At 39.7% G+C, this 18,754-nt stretch overlaps 1 protein-coding gene across 4 annotated transcripts in view; it reads left to right on the top strand.

The window, feature by feature from the left end:
* ca16b (carbonic anhydrase XVI b) overlaps positions 1–18,754 on the top strand; it is a 113,901-nt gene that overhangs the window by 90,135 nt on the left and 5,012 nt on the right. For 2 of the 4 annotated variants that reach the window (XM_039797294.1, XM_039797296.1), the window contains 18 exons: positions 1–47; positions 145–889; positions 1,694–1,832; positions 3,470–3,508; positions 4,666–4,757; positions 6,752–6,843; positions 9,286–9,382; positions 9,485–9,567; positions 9,921–10,055; positions 10,138–10,272; positions 10,731–10,903; positions 13,173–13,308; positions 14,523–14,669; positions 15,138–15,231; positions 15,782–15,858; positions 16,042–16,170; positions 16,402–16,548; positions 17,803–17,945. The exon at positions 1–47 is cut by the window's left edge and continues 3 nt beyond it. In XM_039797294.1, coding sequence (XP_039653228.1) covers positions 1–47; positions 145–889; positions 1,694–1,832; positions 3,470–3,508; positions 4,666–4,757; positions 6,752–6,843; positions 9,286–9,382; positions 9,485–9,567; positions 9,921–10,055; positions 10,138–10,272; positions 10,731–10,903; positions 13,173–13,308; positions 14,523–14,669; positions 15,138–15,231; positions 15,782–15,858; positions 16,042–16,170; positions 16,402–16,548; positions 17,803–17,945 — 2,650 coding nt within the window. The remainder of the gene's footprint in view (positions 48–144; positions 890–1,693; positions 1,833–3,469; positions 3,509–4,665; positions 4,758–6,751; positions 6,844–9,285; positions 9,383–9,484; positions 9,568–9,920; positions 10,056–10,137; positions 10,273–10,730; positions 10,904–13,172; positions 13,309–14,522; positions 14,670–15,137; positions 15,232–15,781; positions 15,859–16,041; positions 16,171–16,401; positions 16,549–17,802; positions 17,946–18,754) is intronic. The other 2 variants (XM_039797295.1, XM_039797297.1) reach the window with 1 other exon arrangement.

Genomic DNA, 18,754 nt, shown 5'->3' with positions numbered 1-18,754 from the left:
ATACAACAAGAATATTTGAAGGGTCTCGGATTGTGAAAACTGGGATGGTGAGTTGAACAGAAAATGGCAGTGGACTTTTCTTTTTGTTAGAAACATTCATGTACTTCTGTTGGATAACCACTTTTCTCTGTCTATGTCCATCAGCCCACAATTTCTCCAGCGTCCTCGGCAGACATGGCTCCAATCAGCTCTGGTTCCTCCACTTGGACGTCCTCTGGCATCCACTTCTCCATTGTCTCTATGGCAACAGGGATGGGCCCCTCCTCTAGTGGCAGCCAGGCCACAGTGGCATCAGTGGTGACAAGCACCTTGTTGGCAGGCTTGGGCGTGGGCGGAGGGGTCATTTCTTCTTTGCCCAGCTCTGTTTGGCCCTCACAGGTGCCCCAAGCCACGCAGAACCCCACCCGTCCATCCATCCCGCCTGCAAAGTCTAGCACCGAGCAGGCAGCGCCCCAGGGCTCCGAGACAGACACCCCATCTGAGGAAAAGCAGGCTGAACGTGAAGGCGAGGACGAGGAGAAAGAGAAGGAGGAGGAGAGAGGAGAGCAGGAAGAGGGAGAGGATGAGAAGAAGAGAAAGAACAAGACTGCTCCTGGTAATAAGGAAAAGCAAGCCAACAGCACTGTGGCCGAAGAGCCTTTAATCCCCACCCCCGCGTCCACAGCCAAAGAGAAAGGAGAAGGGAAGCCTACGGTCAAAGGCACCACAGTACCCGCAAGCACCGGTGACGATCAGTTGGTCAACATAAATCAGGAACCCACAGATGTAAATGCGGTCTCCACTCAGGAGGCTGGTAATGACACTGCAGAGATGCAGATTCCCCAGAGCTCCACAGTGTCTCCAAAGATCAGTGATGGCAAGAGTCTCTGGCCTTTCTCTGTCCACACTGGTGAGCAGACCTCTTTCTCCCACACAGATATGACACAATATTGCTTGTTGTCCCTTCCCAAACTCTTTCTCTTGTTGTCCGCTTTCATACAAGGCAAGACTTCTCTCCGATGCAGAATTCTGCTACCAACAGTTATGGAAAGCAATTTAGCACAATAAATGAATTGATTTAAGGAAGTGACTACACTGATTACTATTTCAGTTAAAGATAAAGCTCCAGGCTTCAGGCCTCTTCTGGAGGCAGAAATAAACCATCTGCCATCAGGGTTCTGCCTTGAGCAGTGCCTTTTAAGCATATTTTGAAAGAGTTTGCTTCAGAATTTGCATTTTTGAAGATTTCTTTTGCCAGATTCTTTACTCTTACAATGTTAGATGTTAGTGATCATGTTAGTGTCTTTCACATTGATTGAAAGCTGTAATCAGGCAATTAGTATTCATGCTACTCTTTTGGCCCAAAAGCTTGCTAATTAATTTAATTCTTTTCGTGCCATTAGCGGTAAAGTTAACCATCCCAACCAGGACCCCTTCAGGCTGAATAATGACTAGCTCGCTCTACATTTTACTTACTTATACGTTTATTCTTAACTAAGAGAAATATTTAGCTCAAACCAAGCTTAAGTTGATGTTATATATAGATATATAATAGTGAACATTTAGAATAAGAATGTCTGACTTTGGCGACTACCAGTGGTAACATAAAAAAATACACTTTGGCAGACATCACAGCATGCTAATATACCCATGCCCAGAGTGAGTCAGTAGAATATTTATAGGCATGTATTAATGTGCATGTGTTACGTTCCAGACCGCACCATCTTGTCCAACGTGACTCGAACCCCTCACCCGGGGATGAGCAGGATGGTGTGGATCGTCCCCTTGGTGGTGGTGTCTGCTCTCACTCTGCTCTGCCTCATAATGCTACTGATTGTGATGGTCTACTGGAGGTGAGTTCTATATACCTAACCTCATTCCTGATGGTGCATTTTAGTCCTAAAATGGTCTGGTAGAACAATACAATGTCATTACAGCAAGTGCTAATACATACAGAAATGCCTCATCTTAACAAGGGTATCCCTGATACCTCCCTCAGGGGTATGAATAACTAGCTGCCCCTCACCCACGCTGACCCCACCCAGACATTTTTTTCACACTCACATATCGGGTTAAGTGACAAGCCTGCATGCATGTCTGGATTTTCTAGTTAGTCTGCTCCACATTCAGACCCGTCTACTTTAGACGCGTCTGTTTTATCCATATGCATGCATGTATGCGCATCAATCTCAAATAGTCTGTTAGCAAGACTGCCTTCCTCCCTGCATGTTATACCTCAGGCCCATCACCCACCTGGGTGAGGGTCAGGAGACCTGAAGGCCCTGCAGAGCCGGCAGGAGTCCCAGCTGTGTCTTCATCTGCTGGGCTGAATTCCAGCCACGCTATTGGAGCCCCAGTAATTACACAGACCAGGCCACTGGCACATGTGGGATGGTTAATGAGTTACAAATAACACTATGGGCTATTTACTGTGTGTGGAGGTTCTGCTTCTAGTTGGGTGGCATTTTGTGTATTTACAGTCTGAGATTTATTTTTGTCAATACTTGAAATGGGTTAGATGCATTTTTATGAATTATCTTTAATAGAATGAGATCACTGCAGCAAATGTTTATTGACCAACAACACTTTACTGTGGCATTTTGTGATGTTGGATAATATAAGAGCGTGTTATAATTAACAGCCTGGTTATTGGCTCCATAGAGGTGATCAACAAACAGACAGTCAAAAGCAAGACGATTAGCGGATTCAGTCGGTGGATGGATTACTGAGAGTTGTGGTATTTGAGTAGAAGAGCAGGGTAAGCTTTGAGATTAGACATGGCCATCACAGCTGTTGTTGTGACAACTCTTGACAGTTCACAGACAATGCCTGCTTCCCCTGGGGAAAAGACCATGATGAAAGATGAAATCAACCAATTCACTCGTCATGCTCTGGTGACAGTGCCGCCAGTGAGTTTCTCTGCTCACAGATGTTTTGGTCATTAACTTAATATCTTCATATGTTCACATGTGTATTTAAAAACATGATCAATTGACAATCTTTTGAAGTTTGACGTCTTATTTTTAGCTTGTTCTTTTTTTGCACTTAGTCTAGGTAATGTCTGCAAAGGAATTAATTGCTGGCGTTACAGTACACATCTGGAAGCCTCTGAGGCTCGAGGTGGTTTTCAAAAACTCACAGATGTTCAACTGAGAAAGGGAAAAAAAAAAAGCGTTGAATGGGATGCCTCTCTTCACTGACATCTATTCAGAAAGCCTATTTCATCTCAGTTTCCATTCCCCCAAAGCAAACTGTTTTTCTGAGATCATGGGAGACAATCAGAGAGGAGGTGGCAACTGTGCTGGTTAGTTAGCCACACCACATCGGCACCCACAGAGAGCCATTGGATAGGCAGGCTGTGACGCAAGACAGGGGAGCTCTCCCCCCTTTCAGTTTTTCACCCTCCCCTCTCACTCTCTCTTTCTATATGTTTTAAATACAGTTCAGCCTTTTTTATTTTTCTCTCTGCTTTTCTTTATCTTTCTCAAAGAATGACAAGCATCTGCTCCCTCCTCTGCATCAAGTACAGGTAGGATTAAACTAGGGAATGCTAGCAGTGGGATGAAACATAGGTCTTTTGTTTGCATTCATTAGTATACATTGTGTGTGTGTGTGTGTGTGTGTGTGTGTGTGTGTGTGTGTGTGTGTGTGTGTGTGTGTGTGTGTGTGTGTGTGTGTGTGTGTGTGTGTGTGTGTGTGTGTGTGTGTGTGTGTGTGTGTGTGTATGAGGAGGGGGTGGAGGCTGGAGAGGATGTGCAAGGTGTTCAGGACCTTAAAAAATCCCTCAATAACAGTCTCTGTTTTTCTTGAGCTTTCTAAAAAGTGAGGCGCTAGATGTTTTTTTGTTTATTTCTTCTATTTAGATAACCTCTTACTAATCATGTCATAATGTGCATTTTGGATGTTCTCAATGGAAGGATGTATTTAATGTGAAACCTTTAATTCATCTTTTTACAAAGCTTTAATATCCCCAGAAATAATTTATATATTCTCTAAAGAGCTTGATCCGAATTCAGCATTGATTTGACAAGATTTATAGCTTTAAAGTCTGTGAACTTTGGACCTTGAACTTTGTAAAAAAAATTGGGATTGATTGTCCAAGAGGGGGCACAACAATTTTGCCTTTCCAAACAATAGGAATTATCCATGCATAAGTGATGAATGTCAAAAGTGTCATCTGCTCTCAAGACTAAGCTTTGTCAATACAAGTTTTCATATGAATATATTTGCATTGAGCAGCAGCTGCTGGCATAAATCACACCCATTTTTTTCCAGAAAAAGGTCGTTTAAGGGGATTTTGTTTTCGTCAAAGTGGGGTGGGATCTCTTGAAAGTGGTGTGTGTTGTTGCCCCTAAATAATCGGTGTTTGGATTAGTTGTCTTCAGTTTGAGTAAAGTGCTAAAGTTGGTGCTGTGCTGTGTGTCGCTGCGAGTTGTTTACCTGTTCCCTGTAGTCAGCTCAGACTGTTTCCAGGAGCTGCTCACTGTCAGTGACTCTGTGTGCGATCAGCTGCGTCCCACTCACTCTGGGGTTTTCATTAGCAGTTTTCTGCCGTTCCTTCTCGTGTCATTCTGTTCAAATTTTAGATGCTGATGTTGACAGACCGGATCTGAGAACAATGCGATAACGACTCCCTAATAGACTTTACTGTGGCATCTCTCTGTTCTTCTCTCTCTGTCCCTGTAGGAGATTTTTCCAGACAGCTCACTTCTATGTGGAGGAGAGCAGCTCTCCCCGGGTGGTGGCCAATGAGAATATACCAATCATCCCTATACCAGGTAATCTGTATTTCTTTCAATATTTTAGAGTATTCATGTATGTGAAATTCAAATATCCATAATTTGATGTCAAAGTATACTTAGGATTCACTTTGTTGCACTTTTCTAGATCAGTGATTCCTGACCAAGGGTACTTGTATTATACAGTACTTGTATTCTGCAGTTGCGTTTGCGTACGTGGAAAGATTATGAAATACAGTAGCTCAAAAAAATTTGAAAAAAAAAATGTAATAAAAAATATTTAGTCAACTATGATACTAGAATGCAGTGTTTAAGAGTTAGCAAGCAAGCAAAGAAGCTTAAACCGTATGCTAAAAGTAAAATATTCAGTAGATAAGATGAATGTCTAACATAGATAGCTAAATGTGATGGATAAACAGTTTTATAAGTTACCTGAAAGTGATGGATGGATGGATGGATAGATGGATAGATGGATGGATAGATAGATTAAAATACATAGCTAAAAATAATGTAATAAACAGCTGAAATCATTAGCTTAAAGCAGTGAATAAACAGTTAAAATAGTAAGTCTTAAAGTAATGTATAAATGGTGGTGTCGAGGAGGGGGTGCTTGAGTTAATTTGACAGGACTGTAGGGGTATATGGACAAAAAAGAGTGATTTTTAAGACTGAAACTGAGTACCAAAAAATGACAAAGGAATCTCGACTTACTTTAAGTGGTATATGTCTGCTGATACAGGACACATCCACAAGCAACCATTAACGGTTTTCAAGTAGTTTTACTTACCTTGATGTCTGCGTCAGCACAGTTTCTGCCCAGTTACATTATGAAATGACTCTGAGAGCACCTCTGTAGGAATTGTGTGACTGGCTTTTTGTTGCCTTTAATGTCCCAAGCAGCAGCACAGTGGCAGCTAGTCGATATCAGACTTTACTTTCACAGTCGCTTAAAGCTCGGGGACATTTCAAGGCAGTGATATCACAGTTAAAGATCACAGTATTGACTCCACATTCATTAGGCTTTTATTGCTTGTCCTTTTCATTCTTTATCCCATTCTTTCTTCTTCCCTTTTTCTTTCTGTCTTCTCTTTTTCCCTTTACTTTCTTGAAAAACTGTGGCAATTTTCTTACAGCACAAATTCTGCATGACTGACCATGTACTTAAATTAAGTTGAACATGTGGAAGAAGATGAAATTCATAGAACAGTGGCTTTATGGGCTCAGAATGTGCATCACTCATCTGCATGGATTTTTGGAAAATGAAAGAATGAGATTGTATTTAAAAGCATTTATATTGCACATAGCGCTGTGGGACCTGCATACCTCTGTACAGTTTTATATCCCATCAAGGAAAAGTGGGCCTAATCAGCCGTACTTCATTTCAATTTCTAGCTACTGAAGCTACAATTTGCCCAGAACCATTTTGATGAACTGATTAGACTGATAAGTGACGCTTGACACTAATACAGGGGAGGACATTTTAATAAATGAACATATTAACGATCCAGAATTCACCTCTACGCTGTAACCACTGAGGCAAGTAAGAGCCCTAAAAGCCCCAGCTGCGAGGATGTATTAGTAAGGACATTTGCCAGTATCTGCAGCAATGACAGCTGGGTCCCCCGCACTATTGTCCCAGTGTGATGGTGACCAGCATTATCAAAGATCCCTCATGTGTGATTTGGGGCTGATTTGACTCCGATGAGACAGATGCTCCCTCCCATAAATGTTCAAAATACCAAATCTAGATATTTATGAGTCTAGTTAAAACCAGTCTGTTAAAAGGCTCAAAATGTACTGTTATTTTCTAATCTTTTCTTTAACATTACATTTTTACATTTGCTGCCTGGTTGCATTAGAATTTAAAATGATAAATCACATTGGTTTCCGTGTGTTTATTGCCAACACTCTCACCCATGTACACACATTCTCAGAATACAAGGTGGCTAGAAACAAACCCTAATTTTGCACTACGAACACCACATTAATGAAGTAATGGGCACTTTGCTAACTGTTCTGTGTTTGTTCTGCAGATGACATGGAGGCCATCCCCGTTAAGCAGTTTATTAAACACATCATGGATCTCTACAAGAACAACCTGCAAGGTTTTTCTGAGGAGTTTGAGGTATACTTTCAACGCCACTTGAATGATGATTTGTTTTGAAGCCTTGTAAATCTTTGCTGTATAACTAATGGTGGTTTTACAATGGAGTTGGGTTCAGTTGGTCCATACGGAAGATAGGAACATAAACAGGTACATTGTTGCCTTTTAGTTCCGCTCTGCTTCATGTTGACATTGACTTATTATAAACTAACGAAGAGGAGTAAACAGAAGATCACATAGACCGACAGGTAACTCGTTGATTGGGTAGTTTTGGCAGCTGTCATCCTGCATCATCAGCAGTATAGCAAGTCATGCAGTACTTTACTGCGACTCACATATTTATTTATGTTCTCTGGTGTCTCACAGAGCTCATAAAGAAATTATTATTAATGAGCATCTTCATAAATGGTGTTGTTGGTTTTTACATTTCACTCAATCTTTATTGGCTAGATTGCTTTTCTTGACAGTCCACAATCAGCAGATGAATTTATTAGTAGTTTAACCTTTGAATGGTCTAATTGACCTTTCTACTATCATAACATCCAGTGGGTGTTCTGTTTTGCTTTCACACCACAAACAAACCTCAGCACAGTCTGCTTGGAGGCAAACCGAGATTCCCCTTTTCAGGTGGTCTTGGTCTGGTTGTTTGGTCCGCACCAAGTTCTAATTACGGCTTTCACACCAGCCTTAAGAAGCCAAACAAAACAGGCAAGTGCACACATTTGTTTGAACTGAACCAAACAGATAGTTTGTACTATTGTCTTGTTTTTGTTCTGGTGTTAAGTAAGATAGAGCAATTATTCAGCATTGTTCATCTCCCCTCTACTGTACACACATTGTCTGCAAGTGGGCCTGGGTCTGAACAGCGGTTAGAGATTACTTTATGCATGCAGCATGTGTTGGTGTGCAGGGTTGCTACTTTTGAGCAGATGGTTGAGAGAAAGACAAAGAGAAAGATCAAGAGAGACGGAGGTTAATTAGAGAAGGTCTGTCTGCTGGGTGACTGGATGGGAACACATTCTCTGTGTAACCAGGTTAAGAAATGAGGCAAAAGCTTCAGCCCCAGAGGATTCCTTCTAATTGGGGTCATTTGATGTAGAGCTTGTGTGCATAATTTTCAAATGCATCACAATGAAGCTGTGTTAGAAATGATTGTTGTATTTTAGGGGGTTGGTGCAGTGTGGTGTAGTGAAGAAGAGGAGATGAAGGCTGTCTTACTGGAGGCCTGAGTTCAAGCACTAGTGGCAGTAAGCATCTGCTCTCCTGGAGTGTCCTTGACTGAATCTCTGGTTATGTTATGCCGTTTATCCTTAGTTTAATATACTGTAAGTTTGAAAAAAAGTTTCCCTGTAAAGACCATTTTTTTATTATTTTATTTAACCTTTATTTAACCAGGAATATACTCATTGATATTAAGAATCTCTTTTACAAGAGTGCACAATTAACAGAGTTTCAGAAATAAAACATATAACAATTCACAATGAAAACACATAATAAATGACAGGATCATAAAATAACAAGATATTCAACAATGTTCACTAGAAGTCATCTAATTCAGGGATCAAAACATTTAAAATTTCTTTAAAAACATCTAGTGGGACCAACTCACGAAGGTTCAGGCAATTTTGCAAATCGTTCTACGCTGAGGGCGCGGCATATTTAAACGCCTTTTTACCAAGTTCAGTACGGACTTTAGGGATAGAAAACAGGAATAAGCCCTGCAAACGAAGACAATAACTTCCTGTTTTTTTCTATATATAGTATTGCGAAACAGACTCAATCTCGGAGCCAAGAAAAGTGGTGATAGATGGAAGGTTGAGTGGCTTTGATTTTGCATTTGAAATCATCATGAGTTTTGTTTATAAGGCAAGTAAGGCAAAAAATAAATCTGGTTTAACTGCTAAGACAGAGACCTTCAACAGGGGGTCCGTGACCCCTAGGGGATCCTTAGAGTTGCTGCAGGGGTGCCTCCAAATAATTGTTTGATGGTTTAAAAAAAACAAAATGTATGTCTGAAAATATTGAATGAGTAAAGATAAATCTGTTTTTAGCTAAGGTATCCATAAGCTAGCCATCCACAGATACAGTTAACCTTAAGGATTCACTGTGCCACATGTTAACATTAAAACATGATGTATAAATATATAATCATGCCAACAATTTTTATTTTAAAAGCTTAGTATTGTATGCACCATAAAAAGGTATATGTAAAGGCTTTAGGCTGCCCTACACTTTATTGTAAGCCCAGTTTAATATGCAACTCAATTATATACAATATATATAGTAAGGGGTCCCTGCTCCGTTTGTTTTTCAGCTGAGGGGTCCTTGACCTAAAAAACGTTGAAGACCCCTGTGCTAAGAAATAAAAATATGTAATACTGTAACCGTTAGAGAGGGTAATTCAATTACATATTCTCTCCTTGTTTAATAAAATCCATCTCTGTCTATTTTTCCTCCCTCCAGGAGGTCCAACGCTCCACAGCAGATCTGAAAATCACTGCAGAACACTCCAATCATCCCGACAACAAGCACAAAAACAGATACATCAACATTGTGGCCTGTGAGTCATCTGTAAAATCTGATTATGATGTCTCCTGCAACAATGTCTTTAGAACATGTTTTCATCCTTTTAATAATCCACATAAATATATGCTCTCCCTAGATGACCACAGCAGGGTGAAATTACGAGCTCTGGCGGGGAAAGATGCCAAACATTCAGATTACATCAATGCCAACTACGTGGATGTGAGTTTTACCAACCGCTTGACAAGTTTTCTTAATGCGGGCCTGGTTTGGTTTTCTATTTTGTGTTTGAAAAGTTCTAAAATCTACCTGCATGGTCCTGTCTTGAATACTGAACAGTGTTACTTGCTGATATCTTTATTAAAATATTGATTTAGATATCAAAATCATAACATCAACAGAGATATTAAGAATATTGATTAATGTATAAATATCTACAATTTTAGCTGAAGGAGTGGATTTTATGACCTACCTGTGTCAGTAAACCATATCAGCTATATCGGTGGTTGTGGGTAATTTATACAATATTGATTGCATCTTACCAGTAAATATATTCCACCACTCTCCTGTTTCAGGGCTACAACCGGCCCAGAGCTTATATAGCTGCTCAGGGTCCTCTCAAGTCTACTTTCGAGGACTTTTGGAGGATGGTGTGGGAGCAGAACACAGGAATCATCATAATGATCACCAACCTGGTGGAGAAAGGGAGGGTAGGTTTCCTTTAATTTCATTTGCAGAAGTAAAAATACAAAACAAATCCCTTTAATTTATTGTGTCTGTTGTGTCCTTCAGAGGAAATGTGACCAGTACTGGCCGACCGAGAACAGCGAGCAGTACGGGAACATTGTGGTGACGCTGAAAAGCACCAAAGTGCACGCTTGCTACACACTGCGGCGTTTTCTTATAAGAAACACTAAAGTTAAAAAGGTAACCGAGAGTCATTCATATATGTATATATACACATGGAGAAGTGTGTGTTTAGACTTAGTGGTATAACATTTAGTACATTAAAATCATCCCAGTTTACATCATTATGAAGCACCATATTATCAGTTTTCCTCTTAAATCTAAGTGGGTCACGTTTCACATTCACTATTAACAGGCTAGTTTTTCAGTTGTCCAGTTACCTCACAACAGTTTCAGTTACACAATTTTAAATATTTATTAACATCTAATCTGTGTAAGAATAAGTTGGTGGATGGTGCAGCCCATTTTGATTAAGTGTTGCATTAAATGTCCACTTAGCCTAGTTATAACACAAGTGTTGCTAAATCAGTACTAAAACAACGGATGAAGCCAGCCCATGATAACGTCCTCCATGCACAGTAAAAAAAGAGTCTGCATTGTATTCTAACCAGGGTCACATGTCTGCTCTCATGTTCTAGGGTCAGAAGGGGAACCCAAAAGGGAAGCTAAACGAGCGCATCGTGGTCCAGTATCACTACACTCAGTGGCCTGACATGGGAGTACCAGAATACACCCTCCCTGTCCTCACCTTCATCAACCGCTCATCAGCAGCTCGGGCTGCAGACATGGGCCCTGTCCTGGTGCACTGCAGGTATGGTACTTACTGTATTACTGAGCTCCAGGGCTAAATTAATGTTACTCAGTAGGTGATATGAGGGGCGATGCCAACCACCTTGTTAGCCCGATGTCACTAATAGGCAGATTGCCTTTACGGTAGGGCTGCACGATATGAGGAAAATATGTAATAATAGTAAGAAACAGATATTAAAGTGTTTTCAGTTCTGCCTTTCTGCTGCTTTCAGTATACTGCTAAAATACTTCCAAATTGCTTGCTGAATTAAAAAGAAAATGAAAGGAAATTTCATTTTCTTTCTCTTCTTGAGCAAATTGAACATTGAAATGAACCCAAAAGGCATGATATTTATGATGAATGATTTTTATATTTTAAAGGACAGTTTTCTGCTGATACTCTTTCAACTAACTCAAAAAATGGCTTTCGGGATGTGTTGCAGTCTTTTGCGATGTTGTTTATCGCACAACTTAATATCGCGATGGTGGTAAAAAAAAGATTTATTGTGCAGCCCTACTTTATGGCGGGGTTAGGAGCCCAGGCAACTCACCGACCAATTGCATTAGTTATAAATCATCTCATGTGATGCTACTCAGCCAATCAAATCTGTGCATTGCGACTAAAGTCAGTGAGTAAAATATACACACAGACAAGATGAGAAAAAAAAAAAAAAATTTTTAAAAAAAAAAATTTTTAAATTTTAAAATAAAATGCTTCATTTTAGAAAAATGAAATAAAAAGTGTAGCTTAAGTTTCCCTTTTTCTTCTTTTTTGTTAACTCCATTTCACATCTTCACAGTCTCAACCGATTTTATTTGTCATTTATAATCCCTCCATTTCAATGTGAAAACTGACAATGAAATCCTGGCAGGACAAGCTAGAGCTCACTTCTCTCACTGAACAAGAGAAGGTGAGGGAATGGGATATAAGAGGGAAAGAAAGAGAAAATGAGGTGTTAAAGCTGTTCAATTGTTAAGATGTGTTGAGAGTGTTTATTATGAAATTGGTTGAGACTGTTAATGTGTGAAACAGAGTTAACAAGTAGAAAAGTAGAAAAAGGCAAACTCAGTCTACACTTTTTATTTCATATTTCTAAAGTTAGGCACTTTATTTTATCATACATATTTTAAGTTCTCTGTTATGTATTTAATTTTTTAATGCGGCCCTTATTTTATTTTAAAAGAAAAGAGAACGAATGTATTTGTTACTGGAGTACTTATTTTTTATAATACCTCCTTTTTTTTATTTGATAACAAAACTAACAAGAAATATTGTTCAAATATTATTGAATTGTACTTTCTTTATTTGATTTGACTGTCAGTTGTTAACTATATACAGACGTTGATACACCTACTAGGCTACTATAATATCAATGGCACTGAGTCATAACGCAAGTTAAATACATTTTCTCTAACTGCACCTCTTTGAATACCCCTACTAGCAGAGAGAATGCATGGGCAGATGTTGTTTATTTGAATATGTTATTCTAGTCTGCCTGACTCATTGATTCTTTATCAGACTTTATCTGAGGTTTGTGCAAGTTCGAATCTATAGCCCAGACCATGGCTCTGAAATATCAGTAGCCTAAGGCAGCATTCAGACTAGATCATGCGCTCCAGCAAAAACAGGATCTTTCTACTGATTTTGAATGGGGGAAGTGGGTTTAGTCAGTGGTGGCTGAAGGGTGGTGCCAGGGGCGGAAAACGCAGCAGCCTGCGGCGAGAAGTTGAGACGGATACAACTTTTGGAGAAATGCAACCGGACTTGTAAGTCCGTTTTGAGAGTCCCGTACAGTAAACATGAAAGATCAATGTCTCTATTGCTGCCACAAGAAAAAAAATGAGGGTAAATAAAAACAACAAGCCCTTAAATGCCCAGGAGTTTGTGTAACAGCTGACTGCTTCTTGCAACAAGCTTCAGCACAAAGCACAGTCCCTCCGTCTCTTTTCTTTGAAAATGTTGGTTGGAAATGTCGAGATTATAAAAGCGGAAAACAATAATTGTGAAATATAAAGTATGCTACATTGTGGGGGTCTTGTGCTGAAGTAGCAGGCAGATTTGTAATTGAGACTTTTTCTCTATGTCCCACCTTTCTGTCAGTTTCGTCTTGGATCTATTATATATTCTCTAAACTATAGCTCATATAGCGGGTTACTTAAAATACCAGTCTTCTCATCAATAGGGTGCTCCCATTGGGCCATCCCTCCTGTTAAAAGTTAACAAATCGCCTACCGATGTCTTTCTATGGGCCTTCCATTATGCTCATTGTGCTTTGTGCTCTGCTCCTCAGTGCAGGGGTTGGGCGCACAGGAACGTACATTGTCATTGACAGCATGCTACAACAGATCAAGGACAAAAGCACAGTCAGCGTCCTGGATTTTCTCAAACATATCCGCACACAACGCAACTACCTAGTTCAGACTGAGGTAAGAAACCCTGATTCCTCCCTTGTGTTGTGAAACTGGATTCCTTCTTTTCCATTAAAAAGCTAATTTAAAGATGGATAGGGAGTTATGAAAGCTATTCAGTTTGATACTCTAGGCTCAGGAAAGATCACACTTGCTGCAATTACATTGTAATACACATTACAAACTATTATCCATACTGGCTGTCCTCAGGTCAAAGTTATGTATTTAATTCTATACCTAATAGAGAATTATTTCTATGTCCTCCTACCCTCACTATCCGATCTATACACACAGACCACTTTCTGTAACTGGGATGTCATGTTTTTTCTGGCTTTATTTAGGTTTTCTCCTCTATAAAGTTCCAATTAGCCTTCCAAGTTAATTTCACAACTGGTTGTTAATTCTTGGAATTCCAATAAATCATATAAAAGCGACTGCTTTTGTTACATGTTTGGTTACATTAATGCAAAATATAATCAACTAATAAATCAAAATTTATTATTTTAAATTAAGCTACACAATATAAAGTAATAAAATTAGCCCTTTCCTTAGCAGCTTCAACATTAAAGTGATGAACACGTTAATGCATTCAAATATATTGTATATGTTCAATAATAATAATAATAATAATAATAATAATATATATATGATTTGGAAATGGCCAATTGTACATAAGGAGTACTTACTTTTAGTACTTTAAGTATATTTTGATGCTAATACTTGATGTACTTTTATTTGAGTAACATTTTTAAAGCAGGACTTAGGAGTATTGCTACACTGTGCTATTGCAACTATTTACTTCAGTAAAGATCTTGAGTCATTCTCCTGCCCCTGATTTCAGGTCATTTTTATTTTTGTATGCCTGTTTTTATTTCACAACATTTTTCATTACGATTTTATTTCCTAATGTCACTTGTCATCACAGTCTTTGTCTATCAATCAAAAACAGACTGACTGGCTGTGATTGGCTGTTGTTTCCATCTGGATAAGTAAACATCCAATCACATAACCTGCCCTGTAAAAAACTGCTGGAGTTGAATAAAAGTTACCTAGAATAAAAAAAAAAGCTGGATGAAATAAAATGTAATTATAGCATGCTGAATTTTAAAAATGTATTGGATTGTTTCGCAGGGGTTATATAGTTTTCATTTTGTCTGTTTCTTCATATTATTATCTATTTCATCATCTAATCTTGAACATTTTTGGTCTCAATACCCTCCGTCACCCCTCAGGAGCAGTATGTTTTCATCCACGATGCTCTAATGGAGGCCATCATGAGCAGAGAGACAGAGGTGCCCGCCTGGCAGCTGCACAGTTATGTCAACAGCATCCTCACGCCCAATTCGACAGGCCGCACACTGCTGGAGAAGCAGTTCAGGGTGAGTAAACCTTCTGGGAGTCTGACTGCTCCGTTTAGACGAGCTGTCACCGTCTGCAGTGGCATCACCAGCTGAAATCAAGGCTGTCATTGGATCAGAAGCTTGTTAGCAACGTGCACGGTGGCTTCCCAGTCCCTGACAGGAATAGATTGAAAGTGTCTCTGATGTTGGCTGTAATAAAGTCATGTCTGTCACCCCTGCTGCCTTATGCAAAGCCTGATGAATGTTTCATCAAGCTGCTGCTCTGTCAACATCAGGAGAGGGAAAGGAATTGCTCGCACATAATGTCACTTCCTCCCGAGCTTCACATGCTCATTATTATTGTGAAAGACTTGCTGTTAATCTTGGGTGTTAAACAACGTTGTATCTTTTATCTCTAACTTTTCATGTTTGATTTAAATGTGCAGTGACTCTGAGGACTAAAATCAGATTTTCTCATCTTCCGGTCTTTGCTTTCTGTATCACCAGCTGCTGAGTCAGTGCAACGCACGCTTTGTGGAGTGCTTTAGTGCCCACAAAGACTGCAACAAGGAGAAGAACCGCAATTCCTCAGTGGTTCCCTGTGAGTATCTTATCTTTTTTTTACCACAGCATACGTGCAGTGGACCTCAGGTTTTGGAGAACCGAGGTCATGTGGAACATGTAACGCCACTGGAGTCTGCATTCATGGGTGTCAAGAGGGCTGGTTATAGTGTGTTTACATAGAAAGTTGTAGGGGTTGCTGTCTTGAAAGAAGTCAAACAACAATAATCATTTTAAATTTGAAGGATACAATTACATTTGGACACTATTAAAAGCATTTTCTACAAATAAAATCAGTTCTGTGTACTTTTCCTACTTTTTCCATACTTGTAGTATTCTACATTTTCCTATTTTTCAGTCTGCAAATTATTAGAGACAATTTGTATTCCAAAATTAGAATCTATTTCCATAATCCTATAATTAATCTGTATATGCATTCCCTGCACCCTGGCAGGGAAAATGGATGTAATTGTTGCTATAGCAACAGCAAGGACTGGTAATACATGTGTGCATTATCAGCCAGTGTGATATTATAGAGGCCTGGGTTTGTGATTTAAAGTGTGTTTTTCTATCTCTCTGCCTCTTTTCAGCGGAGCGAGCAAGGGTCGGACTCACCACTCTGCCTGGAATGAAAGGAACAGATTACATTAATGCATCCTACGTAATGGTATAGTGTGATATATCCTTGCTCACTGTGTTGTTGTTTTTTTCAAGAATGTTATTGACAGGTCTGACAGTTATTGATGACAATTTCTTAGAAAGATCAGTAGTCTGTCAGCTTTCAAAGTCATACATCAGTATGAGTGATCTGAGCTTTAGAAAGGCTAACAGTTGACATCTGTCACCTCAGGGTTACTTCAGGAGTAATGAGTTCATCGTTACCCAGCATCCTTTACCCCACACCACAACAGACTTCTGGAGGATGATTTGGGACCATAACGCTCAAATTATTGTCATGTTGCCTGACAACCAAGGCCTGGTAAGTTACCCTGAAACACAATTATGTTCTTGTGGTCTTTAGGTTTTGTTTTATGTGCCCTTTACAGTAGATCCACAATGTCTAATTTACTGCAAAATCAACCTTAACCCTACATGCAGACGGAAAGCATAATGACAGCTAAACCAATAAAACAAGGAATTAGCGATAGAGTTTGACGAATAAAAGGTACCTGTAATATACCTTGTTGGAATTGCTGTTGCTTCTCTGCAGGCTGAGGATGAATTTGTTTATTGGCCGAGTCGGGAGGAGGCCATGAACTGCATCGCCTTCACTGTCACACTTATCAGTAAGGACAGGCTGTGCCTCTCCAATGAGGAGCAGATCATCATCCACGACTTCATCCTAGAGGCCACACAGGTACCGGGAGCTCTGCTTTGTCACATTTAGCGTATCGAGCTGTTTTCACATATCAACTCAATGTCCGAGGAATCAGGTCAGGCCATAGTCCGGAGTTTCCCTTTCACACATGTAGCACGCAACAGGAGATTGAATATGTCAGGTGCGTTCTCACTTACTGGAAATGCTCTGTTTGGTTTAGACGAGGGGTGGTGCTCGGTAGGGTGTGCAGACAGAACATCATCATTTAATCAATCAAGCTTTATTTATATATCACCTTTTAAACATAACAAGATTGAATTCAAAGTGCTGTACATTGATTGAAAAACAGCAGTTTACAGTAAGTTACAGTTTTTTTATCCTTACTAACTTAACTTTATATATATATATATATATATATATATATATATATATATATATATATATATATATATATATAAAGCCATAGAAATTATAAGACACAAAAATAAGTATAAACACTAAAAACATAAAGTTATAGGACATTACGTGAAAGCCAGACTGAAAAGGAAAGGTTTTTAGGTTTTTTTCAATATTTCCAGCTCCTCTCAGATCCTGCGGCAGGCTGTTTCCAACATCTCGGTGCGTAGTGGCATCACTAAAAGTTTTTGTTGTGCTTTGTGAAACGACTAAAAGAGAAGAGCTGGAAGATCTGTGATGCTTTCCTGGTTCGTAAACTAAAAAGCATTTGTGAGATGTAGTCTGGTGCGACGCCTTATTAACTATAAAAATATTTTTTAAATCAATACAAAAACTATAACGTAACCAGTGTAAAGATTCTTAAATAGGAATAATGTGTGCTCTCATTCTGGTCTTAGTCAGCACTCTTGCAACAGAATTTTTAAATAGTCTAACTGCTAGTAATATAACGTGCATTGGTCTCTCTGAAATGGCCTAACTCTTAGATTTTTTGCTTCTTGCCTTGGGTTGAGTCCTACCATAGTTTTGATTTAAATTTCTCTCTCTGAGCCTTTGAACCAATAATAAGCACCTCTGTTTTGTCCTGTTTGTTCTTGTTCTGTGACATCTAGGCCTTAATATCTAAAATGCAGTTAAAAAGTGAGTCAATTGGTCCAGTGTAATCAGGAGACACGGCAGCATAGAGCTGAGTGGCATTAGCATACAGTAGCTGTGACATGCAGCGGATTACACTGCGGTGTTTGATTGCAATGACTCGATGTGTACAAACCAGAACAAGCATCGTATTATTTCTGTCGTATGTGTATGCGAGTGACACTCCTCTCCTGTGTGTGACAGGATGACTATGTTCTGGAGGTGAGACATTTTCAGTGCCCTAAATGGCCCAACCCCGATGCTCCTCTCAGCAGCACCTTCGAGCTCATCAGTGTCATCAAGGAGGAGGCTATGACTCGAGATGGGCCCACCATCGTGCACGATGAGTATGTTTCATGTTTTACGTGTTTAAATCTATGTTGTCTTCTGTCAGCGCAAGGGAACGTTCACTTGTACCGAAGATCCAGTCATAGACTAGTCCAGGGCTCTGTCTTATTCCGCATTCTTCCGTCAGTTCACTGCTAATGTGCACTGACCCCTTACTGCCCACTTTGGTTGGTTAGTATTGTCCCAAAATGAACACTTATGTTAAAACACTTACTGGAAATGACGAGTGGGATGAACGTGAAGAACGCAACACACGTGAATGCGATTTTCCAGCCCGCAACCTGTATACAAATGAGGAGCTGCCGGCTCGGCTCGCCGCCTCTCAAAATCTGACGAAAATCTTTTAAACTGACCTTTGGCGATCTAAAATGAAGACAGATTCAGCAACTGTATGGCCTATTTCTCGCTTAAAATGTTTTCAGAAACACGTTTTGGTGAACTATACTATAAAATACAAGATCGTATTCCGTCCGAGCCGCCGTTTGAAATTCTCGAGCAGCCAGACCCACGTGACGCGTTCGTCCAATCACCTGCCAGTCAAGGGTTCCCTTCCGCTTTGTAGTCAAGATGGCGCCCGTTTAGTGCGAGTTGTCAATCGTTCCTACACTGAACTTTTTGACTTTTTTTTAGGGGGTCATCCGGGTACTTTCAGTGCACTGACTTTTTGCGTTATCTACACTATATACTTAAAACTAAGTGTTTGAAGTGTGCAAGTAGGCGGTTTGAGACACAGCCCAGGACTCTTAAAATTAATATCCATTTGATTTTTGTCCCACATTGTCAGTCTTGCTTACTGTTTTCAACGCTG

This window comes from Perca fluviatilis, chromosome 4 (assembly GCF_010015445.1).
Source record: "Perca fluviatilis chromosome 4, GENO_Pfluv_1.0, whole genome shotgun sequence".
NCBI classification, from domain to species: domain Eukaryota; kingdom Metazoa; phylum Chordata; class Actinopteri; order Perciformes; family Percidae; genus Perca; species Perca fluviatilis.
The sequence above is the reverse complement of the archived record's forward strand: the minus strand, read 5'-3'. Positions and strand labels throughout refer to the sequence as shown.